This window comes from Crocuta crocuta, unplaced genomic scaffold, assembly GCF_008692635.1.
Source record: "Crocuta crocuta isolate KB4526 unplaced genomic scaffold, BGI_CrCroc_1.0 scaffold216, whole genome shotgun sequence".
NCBI lineage: Eukaryota > Metazoa > Chordata > Mammalia > Carnivora > Hyaenidae > Crocuta > Crocuta crocuta.
In genome coordinates, this window is record NW_027531504.1 from 11,045,573 (window position 1) to 11,065,609 (window position 20,037).

A 20,037-nucleotide genomic window follows, 5' to 3' on the forward strand; every position below is an offset into this window, starting at 1 on the left:
ATTTAGAGAGAAAGCAGGGGAGGGGCAGAGAGAGAGAGAGAGAGAGAGTGAGAGCGAGACAGAATCTGAAGCAGGCTCCAGACTCTGAGCTGTCAAAGCAGAGCCCAGTGCAGGGCTCAAACTCATGAATTGTGGGATCATGACCTGAGCCAAAATCAGCCACTTAACCAACTGACCCACTCTGGCACTCCTGAAAATGGATCAATTTAAGTCTTCAAGTCTGAGACTGAGTTTTTATATCAATCTTCTCCTAAGGTTGAAAACGTAACTTCAGGTATAAAATGACCACTTCTCTGCAAATTGTGTATTTTATTTCTAGCCATGGCATATGTTTATATTGTTTTAGGCCTCAATAAATGTTCTTCAGAGATTACTTAATAATAACATTAGTAATAATAATAATATTGAATACATACAAAGTTATTCTAATTGACTTATATAAATTGTCATTAAATCTTCCTTAAAACTCTACAAAGCACTCTTTTTATTACTTGATAAATTGAAGCACATGTAAGTTAAAGCTTAAAGCCAGAAAGTGGCAACACTAGCATTTCAACCCAGGCACACTGGTTCCATTTTGTGCTTTTAACCATTTTGATGGAATGCTTCAAAATAATCAAAATTAAGTTTTATTCTGTTAACAGAGAATGAGTGTATCTGTGCTTGACATATACTAGCTTTAGAGTATGGAACAAAGAACAAGACGGGCATTTCCCTTGCCCTTCAGAATTTGTTCGTAGCAGCCCTCGCGCTCCTCCTAGAGCCTTGGAACGGGCGGTGAGTGTGAGGGTTCTCCTGCACGAGCCTGTCAATGACGTGCCCTTGTTCAGTGGTGGAAAATGCCACCCTCAAAAGGCAGCCCACTCCATTTCAAGGTGAGCGTAGTTACTACAGGGTCCTTCCCTTTAATAAGGAGGGAGAGCTAGAATGTGCTGGAGGTTAGCTGGCAAAGAACCTAACTGGAAACATCACCCCCTCTGCATATTTTCTTCTTGAGAAAACTGTAAGATTTTACTTAATGAGAACAGCCTGCTCCATTTTAATGTATGTGTCAGCAACTTGTTAGTTACATTGAGGGTCTTCCAACTTGTAGAAAGAAGCTCAAGGATTTCTCCACGAGAGAGGCTATTTCCACGGGATTTAGAGTTTTTGAACAGTTCTGATATCAGATAGTAAAACCAGATTATATGTTTCGTAAGTAAATAATTTCATATATACACTAGGTGGCAGTAGATAAAAGAGAATAAAATGTCTGCCAGCAGTCTCTCTGGAGGGCTGGGCTGAGACTGGAACGAAGGGGATTTATCCTCAGGTTTCTTATCTCAGCCCTCAGAGCGGACTCAGCTGATAGGAGGGGGCTGTGTTTTCTGCCGTCCGGAGCAGCCAGAAGGAAACCAAGGTGCTGGCAGGCTGGGCCGTTAGGCCCTCATCCTCCTTCACTGTGCTAACCCTTCTCTGTGGTGTGAGCACTCTGGGGCCTGCACCTCTAACACAGGTGGCTGGGTCATTATAAAGGCCTCTTCATGTTTCCCAAACGATAACTTTACCCATCAAACATGGTAAATTCTTTCAAAGTCATTCTGCTCCTCTTCGCATGGGCTCAGCCCTGATCGCCCTAGTCCTGGGCTGTCTTAGTGGTGTCCTCATGGTTACCCTACACGCCTCTGTCCCGTTCGTCTTGCTAAAGCACCTTGTAGGCTCCGAAATTCCCTCACGTGTCACAGTGGGCCCCTGGCAACCTCTCCTGTTACCACCCTGTGCAATCAGCATTCTGCCTCTGTGCTCAGGAATGCTCTTGACCTCATCTCTGTCTCTTGGTTTTTGTTTTCTAAGCCTTTCTTTCACAGATCCATCTTAACCCCTTCCTATGTTTTCTCCACGGGAAAGATTTTCTCACTAAGTCAACAGTTGAAATCTTCTTCGGGGTTCTTGTATACCCATTGCTGGTATCGTGCATTTGATACAAAGTTCTGCTATCTTTGTTGCCCTTGGCCAACTAACTTGTATTTCACAATCTTTAATAAATAATTGATGATGCTGTGGCTTTATATTTTTTTTAATGTTTTTTCATTTATTTCTGAGAAAGAGAGAGACAGCGTGAGCAGGGGAGGGTCAGAGAGAGAGGGAGACACAGAATCCGAAGCAGGCTCCAGGCTCTGAGCTAGCTGTCAGCACAGAGCCCGACGCGGGGCTCGAACCCACGAACTGTGAGATCATGACCTGAGCCGAAGTCGGACGCTTAACCGACTGAGCCACCCAGGCGCCCCGATGTGGCTTTATTTTTTATTTTTTTCTTTGGTGTTCCAGAATTCTGAAGTGACCTTCCTCAGAAGTAATAGCCAATCTAGTTAATTATTCCCTTGCTTTTCTTTTTTATTTACTATATATATTTGAATCTATAATTAGATGTTATTTACTTTTAGATGGTTTTAAGCTTTATACAAATGAAGTCATACTGAGTATATTTCTCTATAATCTGCTTTTTCACTTAACATGAAAATCCTGAGAGTCCTACGTATGGATTCTGAATTCATTCATTCATTCATATGTTGTTGCATATTGTATTTTATCTTCATGGCTGAGTAGGATCCCAGTGAATTTAGCCCAGTAGTAATTTGCTAGATTTATGTGTTTTTTTCTATTGTGGGTGAACATTTGGGGATCTTTGGTTGTGTGTTTTTTCCCCCACAGTTGTAAACAGTGCTGCTGTAAACAAGGTCGGAATCATTGAGCTTTCTCATTTTTGGAGCCTAACAGGTGTTCAGTGGTATATTGCTTTAATCTGCTCTAATTACTATTTTCTGAAAATCTCTCAATGTGCTGGTCAGTTGTTAGGTTTTCTCTTCCATAATTTTTTTCTTGGGATCACTTTCTTTCACATTAATTTGTAGATGTGTAAGAAAAACCTTCTTTTTCAGTTTTAGACATGATAATCTATCCTCCTTTCCCATGTTTTGTTGGTTAACTTTGTGGTGTCCAGTGTTAAAAAGAAATTCTTGATTTTGATATAATCAGATACATCAGGCTTTTAAATATTGGTTGTTCTATATTTTTTTTTTATTTTTGAGAGAGAGACAGAGACAGAGAGAGTATCTTAAGCAGGCTCCACACTCAGCATGGAGCCTGACATAGGGCTCGATCCCGTGACCCTGGGATCGTGACCTGAGCCTAGACCAAGAGTCAGACACTCAACCAACTGAACCACCCAGGCTCCCCTAGTTAGGTCTTTTTAAGTATCTTTTACAGTGGTTTTATTATTTTTCCCATAACATCTTACAAACCTTTGTGTGTTTTTTCTGATGTATTTACATTTTTATGGTATTGTCAATGATACCTTTTTGTTCTTTACAAAATTTTTTAATTAATGCTCAATGTGGGGCTTGAACTAACCACCCTGAGATCAAGAGTCGCATGTTCTACCGACTGAGCTGCCAGGTGCCCCATAAATACATTTTCTGCCTGTGTGACGGACAGGCATGCACTTGATTGTGTTTATCACTTTTGGATCTTTCTACTAAGTCAGCAACAGAGTCTATTGGAATTTCTCCATAGATGATTGTGTATGAATAACAATTTTATTTATTTTGTTCCAATTCTTACATCTTAACACCTTTTATTTCCTTTTCTTGTTTTAATGAACTGGCTAGGACTTTTTTCTGCATCTTCTGAGGTGGGTCATTTTATTTTATTTTTAAAAAATCTCTTTTTAGGTGAATTATATTGATTTTCTAATATAAAATCAACTTTTTATTTCTGGGATAAATTTGACTTGGTCATAATGATCTTTTCGTATACATTGAGAGACTTGATAGGCTAATACTGTGCCTAAAATTTTTGTATTCATGTTAATGAATTTAGCAATATATTATAATTTTAGTATATATTAGGAAATACCTTCTGGGTTGTTGCAAATATCATTCACTTTCTTATGGTAGAAAAAACTAATGTTAACTTTTCTTGTATATATACACAGATCAATCCAAAGCTTGAGGTCATCGATTTGCAGACTTCTTCTCCCCCTGTTGTGGACATCCTTTCTTTTGATTCTGCTACGGTAAGTTTTCTTTGACATTTAAGTGGCATTCAATTATTTGACAAAATCCATTTTCCTTAAAAAGTGTGTGGGAGAGGAGATAAAAAATGGGCTAAACCTTATACAAAAAGTCACTTACAATGTGTCTAAATAGCCACCAGGGGGAGCAGTACTAATTTTCAGAAAAGCCTTTACTTTGATGACGTTGAGCCCAGGCTAACCCGCGCTCATTGCTCATTGTGTCGTTTCCTATCTGGGTGCTATCCAGGTGACATTTCACTTTGTTGTCACAGAATTGGTTTTCTTCTCTGTTAATTACCTTTCAGAGATGCTACACTCACTTCTAGTTTCTCCTTAGAAGTTATAAGAAAAGCAGCCGTTTCCCTTTGTTTGTCCCTATTGGTGGATTATCCAGAGATTAAGTATTTCTGGTATTTGCAAGTTTGTTTATAAGACCTATACATATATAATTTATTTGCGCAGTGTAAAGTCAAAGGTTTAGACTTCAGTTGGAGTCTGTTAGCCTTTGCAAGGCAAATCATTGCTGCCCTCAGTTCCTGCTAGCTAGCCTATGCAAAACTAGTCCTAAGAATGAATGGGAGGAATTGCATGCATGGTCTTTTGCTGACACTACTCCGGTGGTGTCAGTATAGTTCAATATTTTGGAGAGATTATTAATGCGTGGCCAAAAAAGAACAAACCGAAACATTTGACATTACAACACTGCACACTTTTCCAGCAGATCTCAAGAATAGTATTTTTTGTAGAGTAATTCTGCAGAAGGTCTAGTCCATCCTGAATCTATCTTGTACCAGAAAGAGCTGGTTCTCTCAGTGTTAATCCCAGTCAGAGAATACGCATAGATCACTCATGAGAAGTTCCGACAAGAAATCAGCTTGGGGGTTGGGAGAGGGTGAGTAACCAAGGAGATGATTGTCAAAGGGAAGGAAATCCAGTAATTGGTGTGATACCTAGAACCTCCAGCAGGTCTGTGGTCTTGGCTCTTAACAGTGTTCATGTTTATAAAATATCCCTCCTAGCACTCCTGCATCAGTAGCTTCCTTATGACATTCAGAATTAACGAGACATCCAGTTCTTGCCATATTGATTGGCGACTTGTAATAGTGCTCAACACATCTATGTTTGTTCAATGATTTACTCAAAAGGAATGCTGTTGAAACATAAATTCCAATGAGTTGGGTTTTTGCCTCTGTAGTGAGAGGAGCAAAAACAATCTGTGGTTTCTGAGATCTGATGCCTTCTTATGAGGTGGTCAGCCTATAAAGTCAGGCATGCCCGGCGTAGAAGAGATCACAGAGCATCAAAAATCTTTGGTCCACAGTCACCTTGCCAATACCCATCAAGCTTTACAAAGCCTCATGACCTGAAGAATCCAGATGTTTTTGAGAATATGCTGTGTAAGTAGCATAACTGCCACCTAGCAAGTGATAGCAGAGTGTCTGTCCCTGGATGCTAATCCAGAGCTGCACAAGCCAACTAGTCCATGTTATAGGACCCTAACTCAGGGACTGATGCATGTGGGACTTTGAGAGGAGAATTTTATATGATAAATAACACAAGTTTGCAGCTGTGCTACAAAACTAATAAGATTAAGAGTATGATGATTGTCCACATAAGGGATAATATTAGGTGAGATTATATGAAATTGCCATTTTGTAGGCAAAAATGGCCCAAAATCAGTGATTTCCCATGGTTCAACCCAATGTGTAAACATTACAAAGAAGACTATATTGTTACTTTGAGTTGTGTGCTTAATGCTTCATACAAATAAAACGAAACCCAGGAAAACAAAAGCATATTTGCTCTCAATTGGTTTAGCATTAGGCAAATGAAGTCCCATCTAGGTAGATTATTTTACAATCTGGAAGATAGCTGGTTGCCTCCAGGCAAGGTATAAAGACTCCTGATGTTGTTCAGTTTACTAGGACATTTTCTGAAGATGTAACTAGATGCTCATAAAACATCTTTTTATAAAGAATACCTTTAAAGCTTCTTCCTTTAAATTGTCAAGGTATATATCTTTATTTTAGCTCATTGATAGATGATTGGTTAGAAAACTACAGTGAGGAGCACCTGGGTGGCTCAGTTGGTCAAGTGTCCAACTTTGGCTCAGGTCATGATCTCGCAGTTTGTGAGTTCAAGCCCCATGTTGGGCTCTGTGCTGACAGTTCAGAGCCTGGAGCCTGATTCAGATCCTGTGCCTCCCTCCCTCTCTGCCCCTCTCCTGCTCGTTCTCTGCCTCTCTCTCTCTCAAAAATAAAATAAACATTAAAAATTAAAAAAAAAAGAAAACTATGGTGAAATCACTTTAAATGTTCATGCTCCAAGACTTAATCTACTGGTAAGTCTTAATCTGTAGTCCCCTTTATACTTTGGCTGCTTTTCTTTGGCTTCTGCACAACAAATCAGGCATAATTGTAGAGGAGATTTGTTTCTACTCCGGCATGAAGCACAACTGCATTAAATATTTGTGATGTGAACTTTGCACGTCATTATAGTTTTTAAACCCAGAGAAATATTAGAAGCTAAAACACACAGTGTCTAAAGGTGGTTTAGGGTTTTGTTATTGTGGTTACTCTTTATTTGGGAGATTTATTTGTTTGGTTTTCATAGAAGACTGGAAGAAATTTTCCTTAGAATTCATTTCAAGATGAAACATAAAAAAGATTACTCTTTAAACCTTAATTTGTCAAATTTCCTAGTAGGATAAGAACAGGTTTGTTATGGTATAGGGAACAGTTGGCCTCTATTCCTTCTTTGACTTGATTTACTGTTACATTGGGTATGATTTCTAGATCTGAGAATACCGATATCTAGTCTCTGGTGCTTTCTTACTACAGAGAAGAAATCATGGCATACAGTGTAACAGTTGGTAGCCCTGTGGCCTGCACTTGTGCATCTAATGCCAGGCAGGAAATCTGATACAATATTTCGGTATCAAAATAAGCTGTAACCAATCTGCATTTTTAAAGCTTAATTGATTAAAAAAAAAAAAAAAGGAGGGGAATGGTTGTAAAGGAATATACTGGCTGTCATATAGATATAGTGGTAAAATGTTGATCTCAAATTCCTGAATCTTTATTCTCATTACATTGTTACTTATTATATCCTGATTTTCTAAGGGTTTTCCAAGATTTCATTGAGTCTTTTAATATTTTCATTTATTCAGCTAGAATCAGACCAAGATTTTGTCATCAAAGTTGTACAACAGCATTTAGCATTGTCATCGACATGTGACATGGGGTGTTCTAGACCCTTCCCCATCATCACTCCTCTCCCACAAAAGCAGGCAAGAGAGGAATTTCTCTTCTGAATCCTAATGTAAAGTCTTTTTAAAAGACAATACTGATTATAAACAGAATTTGTTTCACATACTCTAGAGTTATTAAAATATTTTAGGTAAACTATATTCCTAAGTTTTGACGTGTTGATTTTACTGTTATTTGTCCTACAAATGAACAAAATGAAATGGATAATCTTGCATGTGTTCCTCTGATTAATTTTCAAAACACTGGATTCTTTTCTGAGAATCAAAACAGCATTCTCATCTTCATTTTGGCAACTGTGTAGAATATGAACATAATGTGGATGTCTTTGTTTAGAATTAGGGACAGTATTTCGGGTCAAATTAATCTTTACAATAAACAGAGAATTGTCAGTTGGATTGTAGGGGAAAAAAATCCAGGATTCTGTTGCTCCATCAGTCAAAATATTTAAAATTGTAGTGCATGAAAGCATTACATGAGATGCTCAGTGGCCTCTCAGGCTGCCTACCTGACTTCAAGAAACTTACAACCTAGCCCCATAGAAATAAGAGATTAAGAAATAAGTGGCAATTTTCAGTATACTAGATGAAAAGCATGTGTGATTGTCATAAGAGATGATTGATAGAAGTATTCTGGAAAGATCACTAATGGGCTGGGGAAAACTCCTCTAGGAGGAAACTTTTGACCAGTTCTTGACCTAGCCAGAGTTGGGTAGGATTTTGATAGGTACATTCCAACTGGGGAAAGCAACGTGTAAGTAGACACCAGAAATAATTGAAAATACGTACCATGGTAATAAAAGTACATCAGTCTAGTTTGGGATTTTCAAGTTGCTTGACTTAATGGGTAGCCAATGCAGTAGAATGCCAGGAATATGGCTGCTCACAGCACGTGTCTCTCAATTCGTACCTAGGGAGTAACCATTCTGTGCCACTCACTATTTTTGCCTTTAGAAAAAGCGAACAATAATACCTGCCCCAGAGAAGCCGGCTTTCAACATTCTAGTGGGGAAGACAGGCAATTCACAGATTAAAAAATAGACTATATAATATAATATTATTATCCCAGCTCATATAGGCTCAAAAAATGCAAAGGTGTAAAAAGCACTGAAGGCAGACAGGACTAAGGGTGCACTTTAGGTAGTATGTTCAGGACAAGAGTCACATGAGAGGTGACATGTGAGGGGTGAAGGGAACATGCCACGTGGGTATCTGGGAAGGCTCTCCAGACAAGTGGGAGCAGTGCTAGAAGGCCCAAATGAGAGAGATGGGAGCCTCCGGAGACTTTCCTTCAGAGGTGGGACTAGTTTGACTTGGGTTTTAACACATGCACTGTGACTCCTACCATGTGGAGAATTGCCCGGAGGTGGGAGTGGAGAGGACCAGAAGGCTGGGTAGGAAGCTAATGAATAGTCAGCTGAGAGGCCTCCCTTGACCCACGGTGGTAGCAGAGGAGGTGTTGGTAAGTGATCCATTCTGGATGTATTTTGAAGGCAGAGCCAAGATGATTTCCTGACAGGTTTGATGTCAGCTATGGGATTCCCTGTCTCCTCTCCCCAGGGACAGTATCATGTACCCTTGAGGAACCTCAGGGTAGCTGAGATTATCTCCTGGCTCTGCATCATTTTGCCAGAGGGGTTGCTGAAGGAAAGAACTGTGGTTTTACCACATCCTTTTTTTAGGCTCAGGAAAGTGATCAATTGAATCAGTGCAAGAGATACTCTGCTGTTGCTATGATTTTGGGAAGTGAGTGCAATTGTAAAACACACTTGACTCCCTCCTAGATGTCATTTAGATTTGTGTTTTCAGCGAAGTGCTCTGGTTGCCCTGTTGGAAAGATTTTTGCTTCGGCATATTTTTAGGAAGAAAAATGCTACCCACTTTCATGGAGATAGTCGTACAGTATATGCTCTCTGAAAAATATTAATGCATTGACAAAATATATGGACATACAAAGAATAAACTTCCAGATACATAGAGAATATTTCCATGGATGTTGTGGCAACAGTTTGTCCTGGTTACTAGACAACATTGCATAACTAGTTCAGAGCGATTCCAGGTCCTAACTGCTTATGTAAGCAAAGATTTGGAAAGACTTACTTGAAAGAACACAGTGTATGCAAACCTAAATGTCTCAAAACTAAAATTTATCGCTTTGAAAATATATAATGGTAATGTGCAATTTATTGTCCCCAGATTCCCCATTTATTTTTCCAGGAAAATCAATAAAAATCAGGTTGTACAAACCTCCTGCTTTCACTACTATTCTGCATGCTAACATTGCTGGGTTTACATATAAACCAGTCCTAATTTGGAGATAGAGGAGATTCTTTTTTAAGTTTTTTTTTTTTAATATTTTTATTTCTAGGAGAGAAAGAGAGACAGCATGAGCAGGGGAGGGTCAGAGAGAGAGGGAGATACAGACTCTGAAACAGGCTCCAGGCTCTGAGCTGGCAGTCAGCACAGAGCCTGACGCGGGGCTCGAACCCATGAACCGCAAGATCATGACCTAAGCGAAGTTGGATGCTTAACCGACTAAGCCACCCAGGCACCCCTCTTTTTTAAGTTTTTAAACATTGCAGTATTTTATGAGGTGACTTTTGATTTGTAAGTTTAGTGCATAGGATTTCTAAAAGTAGGTATGTTGGGGCACCTGGGTGGCTCAGTCGGTTAAGCGTCCGACTTCGGCTCAGGTCATGATCTCCTAGTTCATGGGTTTGAGCCCTGTGTCGGGCTCTGTGCTGACAGCTCAGAGCCTGGAGCTGCTTCGGATTCTGTGTCTCCCTCTCTCCCTGCCCCTCCCCCGCTCATACTCTGTCTCTCTGTCTCTCTCTCTCTCTCAAAAATAAACAAACATTAAAAAAATAAAAACTAAAAAAATAAAAGTAGGTATGTTGTTTGTAATTCTGTTGCAGCTTACTAAGCTTTAGGAAACAGTTTAACGTTATCCTTGGGCATTGGTTCAGTGGCCTGGGGTATCTTTGTCCTGGTCCTTGCTCTAAGCATTTGAAAGGAAATGAACATACATGTTTGTAGAATCTGTATCCAGGCGTGTCACTAGTTGGTATCTTTTACAATTCTCCTCCTTTTAGTAAAAGACTGTTAGACTTCATTACAGACAATAGTGAACATGTCAAGTAGGATACAGTAATTTTTTTTTTTTAATCCAGTAACTCAAAAAGTTAAATTAACTCTAAGATGCTTAGTAGGAATAAAAGAATTCTTATCAGGGTTGAGAAATAATTTTAAAACATTGCCCTTTGAAATTGTAAGAAATGAAGTAATTAAATTGTGAAAGACATTTTACAAATAAGACATCCATGATAATCAGTAGAGGTAATGAAAAAAATGCATTCACAGGTCTTTTACCATTTAGAAGAAAAAATGGCTTTTTTTCAGATATAAGTTATTTTAGAAATAGGAGAGAAAATATTAGAGATGGAAAGAGACTATGACCCAATGTTATAAAAACTACCAACAGTTGTGAATGTGGTAGTTGACCTTTAAAAAAATGTGTTTTTTGATTATTAAAGAAAAACCCAACAGAAACTTTTTAGACTGTTAAAGGAACATGATTTTTTCGTTTTTAGAAGACACAGATCTCATCATCTGTAAAATTTACTAAGATAGTACAACTATAAAAAGAGATTAATAGTATGGGTCAGAGGCTTTCTTTTTTTCTTTCAAATAAAATGTAGTTTTTAATAAAAATCATAATGGCCATAAGTCTCAACTATTTGATTTAGCTATACTGAAAAATATACTAATTTGAGCTTCATTCCCAATTTGAAGTTCACAAAGAAAGGAAGCTTACATTAATGTAAGATTCCTTTTATCAAAAAATGTTATACTAATTAAATTTCAACAAAAATGATTTAGGAATTAAACTCTTCTTTATGAAATGTAAAAAAAAAAAAAAAAAAAGGAAACTCTTTCCAAAAAGATTTTATAAAATATGCTATTTGGGAATCCAACAGAGTACTTTTTAGAATTTCCTTTAGAATATCAGCACATTTCTAGGAACTGGAGGTGGTGAAGTTCCAGGTATTATTTCTGCCTTCCAACTTCCTCAGCTGCTGTCTTTTTTTTTTTTTTTTTAATATAATTTCTTGTCAAGTTGGCTACCATACAGTGTATATGGTGCGTTCTTGGTTTTGGGGGTAGATTCCCATGATTCATCACTGACATGCAACACCCAGTCAGAGCTGCCGTCTTTCTAAGCTGTGACTCCTGGCTGCTGCAGCACTACTCTCCGTCCAGGTCCGGGGCTCTGAGCCGCACCCCCGGTTCCCACAGCTGAGACTGAGGCATGCTGAAGATGCCCAGCCGGTCTCTCTGCCCACACAGCCAGTAACAACTGGTTCCTTCCTCTTCCTGTGGAAGAGCAACATCCTCTGAGATGAGAAGAAATGCACCCCGAGGAATGCAGGAACAGCAGTGAGCTTTTCACACAGGAAATTACTACAGTAACACTCTGCAGAGTGCCCCGTCTCCTGGACTGTCAGCCCATAATGAGCTTCCTGCTGCTGACCCAGAGGATGATGTGCTCTGGAGCTAAACGCCACGTGTGGGTCTGTCAGTTTCGTGGAAAATAGTGAACTCAGCTTTCAGCTGTTCTATACATCTCTACCTATCTGGTTTTGAGTTATTTGGTGCTGCGTACACAGTAAAGCTAGATGGCTTTGCCCTTGTCTCTATTTAGCCACTTGATAGTTAATTATTTGGTGGAAGTCAGCAAGTCTGCTAATAAGAATTTTCAGTCATTTGTTTGGACTTTATGAAATCAGGACTTGTAAAATATGTTAGGGCTTCAGAGAGATTAAAACCCCTTATAATCCAAGTGAACAGGCTATTAAGGCCCAGTGCTGGTCCTTGTCTGCTTCCTTCTCTGTCTTTCAATTTCCTTTCTTTTACTTTCTGAGGTAGACATGGGTATGCCATACATTCTCAAGCATAGGTAAAACTTTGTTGCTTTGAACCAACCAACCGACCCTTATCATTTGCATTTCAAATGGATTTTTACAATTGAAGAATGTTTTAGTATAATTTGACTTGATTTAAAAAAAATTAATTCCTGTAGTGTTTTCTCTTTCCTTTCCATGAGGTAATGATGGTTACTACAAAGCCCAGTTTGTATATTACATGTACAATTTAAACTGCTTTCCAAATTGCTACAGAATTTTGCTAGGTTTCAGTGTTTATGGTGGCAAAATTATTTTACTTTTCATGTATTTGAGGATTATTTTACTAAAGCATATACAAGTTACTTGTTTGTTCTGAGTTGAAGGGGAGATGGAGAAAGAATGCCAGGCATTTCCTCTTCCTTTTCAGAATGTCTTTTTAATGAACACTCCTCTTCTATCCTCTGAACAAACCATTTCAAGTTAGCTGGGGGCCCCTATGTGCCCTGTTTCTAATAAGCCAATCTATTTCCTTTGTTCCTCTAGCCCTAGAAAGTAGTTATTTCATGCATTTGCTATTTCTTCTTACCTCCATGCTCCTTTTTAGTCTTTACAGACTTCCAAATGTGTTTAACCAGTTCCCTATATTAAATTCTCTCTGTTAAAATAGCTGCTGTGATTTCTGTTTTCCTGCTGGATCCTGAATGATCACCCTAAAGACCCTAAATCATCTTAAAAAAATAATAATAAGATGTACTGACAAAGACTTCAGATAACTTCATATTCGAGTTATGTTTATGCCAGCATTATTTATAATAACAAAAAGATGGACACAAATCAATACTTTCAGAGAGTATTAGTTAAATAAAAGCATAGTATATCAATAGATGGAATATTTATATAGCCATACCATATTTAACAACAACCAGATACAATGTGTGATTCTGGATTTGATTCAGGGTCAGTGGGAAAACTGCTATATAGGGCATGAGTAAGACAATTGGCAAAAAAGTAATATGGGCTGAATATTGGATAATAGTATCAATTCTAAATTTTCTGATTTTGATAATGATACTGTGGTTATATGAGAGAATGGTCTTGTCTTTAGGAAATACCCACTATAGTAATTTAGGTAAAGAGGCATAGTGTCTATAGCTTCTCCCAAAAGATTCAGAAAAAAATTAGATAATGATATAACAGATGTGCCAATATGTCCATACATGAATCTAGATGGATATATGAGAGTCCTTTTCATTATTTTTGCAACTTTTCTGTATGTTTGAAACTATTTCAAAGTGGAGGTTAAAAATCACTTATATATCTTTATAGGGAAGTATGATTTTTATTTTTCAAAGTTTTTAAATATGAATTTTATCTTTTAAGTGAAAAAAGTATATTATAAGCAATATGATTCTAATTTTGTCAAGAGAAACAAATATGTTTATCCATTTAGTGGAATTTTTAGCATCTTGTATGTATTTTATTCTAACATGGACATCTGAAATTTACCCAAGGTCATCCAGCCAGTATGTAACAATACTCGATTTTGAACTCTACCTAGCTTTAGAGAGTGTGCGTTTAACCAGTATGTAGTATGAATATGTTTGTTGGGGAAAAAATAGCAGTAACTTTTCTAATTATTCAAGGAATGAAAAATAGTAAATAAAAAAAAATGAGAAAACACATGTACACCCTCACACAAAATACAAGAAACAGACAATTAACAGGAGACAGCTGTTGTTAACATTTAAACTGTAGACTCCTGGGAAAAGGTTACTGCTCGTAGAGGCTTGAGGCTTGGAGAAGAGGCCCCGCCCTCCAGGCTCAGAGGACAGACCCAGCAGAACTGGAACCCGACTCCTGAGAGGCACTGGTCCCTGGTGCTCGTGTCTCTGTGAGGGTCATGGCTGTTTTGGGAAGAGGCTGACTCACGCAGCAATCAAACAGGGAGAAGAGCCTGTCACCTCTGATCTCTGGCCTCCTTTTGGCAGAGCTTCCCAGGGAACTCAAGAGAAAGAGAAAGCTGTAGCTTACAGAGGTCTAGTGTCAGCATCACAAACAAAGTTTTGAATGGTGGATTTGGAACCAAGAAGCATGCTCTATGAGAGAAATTACTGAATCGGTGGATTTGGAACCAAAAAATACACTCTATGAGAGGAATTACTGAATCAGTAGATTTGGAACCAAGAAATATACTCTGTGAGAGGAATTACTGAATCAAAGGACAGGGACTTTAGAGGCACCCTGGTCACTCAGTTGGTTAAGTGTCTGACTCTTAATTTCTGTCATGATCTCATGGCCCATGAGATCGAGCCCCTCCTTGGGCTTTGTGCTGACAGCACAGAACGTGCTTGGGATTCTCTCTCTCTCTCTCTCTCTCTCTCTCTCTCNAAACATTAAAAAAGAAGGATAAGAACTTAAAAAAACAACTGTCAAGTTCGCTGTAGAATGTGTATACAAATTTGGATTCCTACTAAGGATATATGAGAGTGCTCATTTCCTATACTTTAAAACATATATATTAGGTGTTATATTTATTAACTATTTAATTTTTAAAAAGTCTTTAGTAAGAGATGTTAATTTTTATTTTTTAGCAACTTGTGAGCTTTTTAAAAATATTTAGTTTTGACAAATAAAAACCGGATATATTTATAACATGTACAATGTGATGTTTTGATATATCAATACATTGGGAAATGAGTACCACAATTGAAATAATTAACATATCTATTATCTCCTATGGTTACCTTTTTGGTGTGTATGGTAAGAACTGTGACTTGTGAACTTTGACTTGTTTTCATATTTCTGCTCATTTTTATTTCTCAGAATTGCCTATTTGTATGTTTTGGTCATTTTTCTGTTGTTTTGTTCATTTTTAAATTGGCCCTTAAGTCATTTTATTTTTTTAGAGTTTATTTTATTTATTTAGAGAGAGAGAGAGGAAGAGGAGGGAGGGAGGGAGTGGGGAGAGACAGAGGGAGAGAATCCCAAGCAGACTCTGCAACTGTCAGCACAGAGCCCAATGCAGGGATCAGTCTCACAAACTGCAAAATCATGAGCAGAAACCAACAGTCAGATGCTTAACTGACTGAGCCACCCAGGTGCCCCAGATCCTTAAGTCATTTTAATTAATAAGGTTGACCCCCTTTGCTATCTACAGTATGTTTTCTTTGTTATTTCCCCTTGAATTCTCTTTCTGATTGTTGATAGGTTTAGTTGCATTAGCTTCTTGAAAAATATCATTAGTTTAATTTTATGGTTTCTTTGGAGTTGATGCAGAGAAAGTCCTTCCCTAATCCCCAAATATACCCCTAGCTACTCTTCTTAAGGTTTTATTTTTGACAATTAGATCTTAAATTCTAGATCAGTTACTTCTGGTCATAAGGTACAGGTTTGTGGTTAACAAAGGTATCTTCCATTTGTACTTTCTTAAAACTAAATTGTTATGTACTGTGTCTCTTTGGGACTTCATCTTCTGTCTTACTGATCTGTTTGTTCTGGATCTTTTATCACACCTTTTTCATTATTGTGGCTTCTAAATATTTCTTCAAAATATAGTGGACAAGCTTTTCTTTCAAATGTTTCTTGGATGTTCTGGCCTATTATTTATCCATATGAACTTTAGAATTATTTTGCCGGTTCTCCAAAAACATCCTTTTGGAATGTTGATGGGTGTTGCATTCATTTCAAAAAATAATTTGAGTAGGATTGCCAACTTTACCATCTTGTGTTTGCTCATCCAGGAATGCAGTATTATAGACATTAGGAGCATTTCTCCTACATGCCTGTGGCTTCCATAAAAACAGCCACCATTTTATGTATGACTAAACATTTTGTCTCCTTAAGAATGTACATAGACTCTCTCCACAAATTAGTCTCAAAGAGGTTAAAGCAACTTGCCCAAAGTCACACCTACTATGAAGTGATGGAGGCAAGCTAGGGCCCAGATGTGACTAAGTCCAGAGCTCAAACTCTGACACCCTATATTCTACTTCTCCCCAAATACTTAATCTACCCAGACCACATGACTTGTCATTTTGTATCCTAGTTTTGGCTTCCTTGTTATCCACATGGCTTATCCTGTAAATATGTTTTCACTGTAGTGTAATATAGTAGCTAAAAAAGCCTAGTGAGTATCTTTGGGGGGAGTACTGAGGACAAGTATTGAGGACCTTTTGTTGGGAGCATATGGAGAAATAGGCCCTAGTGCTTATAAGTAATTGGTTGCAGAGCCTAGTTTGGGATTTTATACATTACCTATTCCCACTTGCTAAGTACTTAAATCCTCAGCATATACCAGACTATAGCAAGCACACACATCCTTAGCTGAGAATTAGAATCCTCACCAAAAAGAATTGTGTTTAAGACACACTGTCTCTCATTAATTATCCAGGAGGTGTGCCATATAGCGTGCTCATCATAGTTTGTTCAAGCCTCGTTGTGTGGGTATAGCTTCCTGGTAAGAAGTTATTTGAGCTATCATATCTTTAAATCCCTTTTATAATAATATAATGGCTTTACCTCCTTGACAGGGCTTTGTCATTAGGTTTCTTTTACTGCTCACCCCAGATCCCCAACCTCATCCTATTACTGATTTTCATTTTTTCTTTGTTCATTGTTTTTTAAGAAAGGATATCTTTGTGGCAGGAATTGTGAGTACGTAAGTTTTCTTCAGTGGTGTTATTGCTATTGGTGTGTGCAGGTTTTATTTCCTTTGTAGAATAGATGATAACATCAGTTACCATCCCATTTTGTTACGTGTGATTTTTGTTAAGTGAATTCTGTTTTTCACTGACTTTTATTTATTTATGTTCTATTATATTTTTTTCCCACTGACTTTTATTTTTAAACAGAGCCATTTTTCTTCGTGAATATCCTTAGTTTGCTGGGCTGGAAATTTTGTGAGCAATGCTCAAAAGCATCCCCAAACTCCTAATAATTTGTTTGTTTCTATGGATTTGAGGCACTTTTGCAGCTATACACTTATTTGCAGAATCCCGGACGTCTCCTCCAAACTTTCTTTGTCTCTTGCTGTTATTATTTCTCAGATCACAAGTACCTAAAGTTCCAAGGGATCCAGTCCTCCCACGTTCTCTGCTCCCCAGGCCCCCCTCATATCTACTCTCTGAGAGCCGTTGTGTGACAGAGCTGTTACAGTATCTTACCTTGTCCCCGTAGCTGGGGCATCTTGTGGTTCACTTGGACAACTTCTGTTTTGAAGCCCCAGGTTCAGTAAAGTGGGTCTGTGCCCTACTTTGTCCAGTCTCTAGAATTATATTATGTAAAATGAATTAATTTTAAGTGACATCTAGTATCAGGCAAATTACCATGCTGAGAAATGTTATTCCAAATTCTGAAATATGCACTTTGGGGATAATAACTAATAACTTAATGAAATTTTGGGATGATAAATAATTAAAATAATTTCCTATCTGAAATGGGATTGGAAATGCATTATTAAGATAAAGTGAAGACCATTGCATGCTTGGGAAAATCAATTGAAAATCTGAAAAATTTGACTAAGAAATGTTTTCTCCCAGATTTGTACTTTGAGAAAATTCGGTGTACTTTCTGTATAATTCAGTACATAGTAAAATTACTGAAAAAAATTCAAGATGTTAATGCCATTTTAAAAGTTATGTTTTTTTTTTAAGAAATCATTTATATGTGTAAGTATTCTGTTAGTTATAAATGCATAAAACTGTGGCTATTTACCAGGGCCCCTGGGTGGCTCAGGTGGTTGATCATCCAACTCTTGGTTTTAGCTCAGGTCATGATCTTCCAGCTTCGTGGGTTCAAGCCCTGCATCGGGCCCTGCATTGGCAGTGCAGGGCCTGCTTGGGATTTTCTCTCTCTCTCCTCTCTCCCCATCCCTCCCCAACTCGCAATGTCTCTGTCTCTCTCAAATAAACAAAAAATAAATAAAATCCACTTAAAGAAAAAAACTATGGCTGTATACATTTTGAGCATGAATGTATCAGAGGCCACTTCTTTACTCCCACCTCTGGAAAGAGCAATCACTTTCTGGTATGCAATTAAGTGACACGAGCAATCTCACACAAAATAAGATTACTGAAGAAATACATCATCATTTTTCAAAGTGAGTATACTAATAGATTTACCAAACAGAACCGAGGAAAAAATTCTTTTAATTTCAAATAAATAATAAAATAAATGATCTCTTAAGTATTCTTAAAGCTCTGTATTTAAAGAGCAATAAATTTCTCTAAGATATATTATTAGCATTTTAATGAAGTGTTAATATCGTTTTATTTGTGCTACCATGTGCTGTTCCTATTTTAACATATTCATTAGTCAAGGGAAATGACATCCATGGAGTTTATATCTCAAACTACGTTTTGTTTATTTTTAGTTCTTGCTTTGGCACTTCCTCCAGGCAGTTCTCTTGGCAACAGTGGCGTTGGTCCGGCCTGTCGTGCGTCTTACGCAGCTAAGCTCTTCCATTCTTTCGTGCAAATATTCTAGCTCTTGTATCCAGCCATTAACTTATATAATATATCCAGTAGTATTTTTAGTCAGTTTTTTCCCTAAACTCAAGAAAGATCGAGATTTTATGAGAATCTAGGCAATGAATTTTAAATGGAAAAAAAAATCAGAATGTACTAAAAGTTTTTGTCTTTTCCTCCTGTCTCTCTCCCTCCTGGCACCGAAATATTTCTCGCACCAGGGTGGGAGAGAATTTGCTCTTTTCAACTCTGTTTCTTATATACCTGGCAGAAGAGCATCTGGAGTACTGGCTGACTGTCCATGGAGACTATGGCCAAAACTACACTTGTAATAATGATAAAAAGGCCAGTACATATGGAATCGTTTCCCTTTGGGCATAGGTCAGCAGACCCCAAATGAGTGAAACTTGGGAAGGAATAGAAAATCGCTCAGAGGACTAACCACAGATGAGCTGGATATGTGTAGGACTCGAGCTCAGGGTGGTGAGCCTTGTGTTAGTGTCATGAGGGGAAGTGATTTGGCCTGTGAGGAGTGGGCTCAACAGGCATCGTTCATTCATTTCTCAAAAATGAATGTGCCAGATCCCAATGGGAGCAGGAGGCTGGGGAGAAGAATGCGTGCAGGTTATAATGGTAAGCAACAGCTGTCACGGCGAGTTACATGGTATGACGAGAGTATAAGTTGGGGGCATTTGACTGCATCAAGTGTGGGGGTGAGGTGGAGTCACAGAACATTCCCCTGCAGAGACATTGACTTGTCTTCCTATTCAAAATGTCATCCATGCATCACCTGGGACCTTAGAAACACAGATTCCCCAGGCCCATCCTAGACCTACTGAATTAGACTCTGCATTTTAATAAGATCTGCAGGTGGTTTACATGTACAGTGAAGTTTGGGAAATGCTGATCTGAAGCTCTAGCTGAGGTTGAGATGAGAGGGTTAGAAGTACCGCAGGGTCCTAGACAGAGGGAACTGTGTGTGCAGAGCCTGGCTTGCAGGGGAGCTGATATACCCAAGGGAGAACTGAAAAGAAGACTGGAGCCCAGGGATGGAGGGAGCGTGTGGTGTCCTGGAGGCCAAGGGAGGAGTGTTTCAAGGACATGGTGAGGTTTAGCAGAGCTGAAAGCCATGTGAAGGACTGGAAAATGTTTGATGAATTTAGCTGAGATTTGGAGGGCTTTTTTGATGGAGTAATACAGGTACAAGCCAGTATGAAGTGAATTGAACAGTGAGTACAGGGGGAAAGGTGAGCAAAAAAGACAACTAATATAGATTATACTTTCCTTTTTTATTCAATACATTTGCTGAGCATTGTCATATACCAAGCAGTGAGAATGTACAGATGAAAG

The 20,037-nt window shown here is 38.2% G+C and overlaps 1 protein-coding gene across 2 annotated transcripts in view; it reads left to right on the forward strand.

Annotated features, from left to right (window-relative positions):
* Positions 1-20,037, forward strand: part of POC1B (POC1 centriolar protein B) — a 95,213-nt gene that overhangs the window by 51,468 nt on the left and 23,708 nt on the right. For both annotated transcript variants that reach the window (XM_077772158.1, XM_077772157.1), the window contains exon 9: positions 3,974-4,054. In XM_077772158.1, the coding sequence (XP_077628284.1) occupies positions 3,974-4,054 (81 nt within the window). The remainder of the gene's footprint in view (positions 1-3,973; positions 4,055-20,037) is intronic.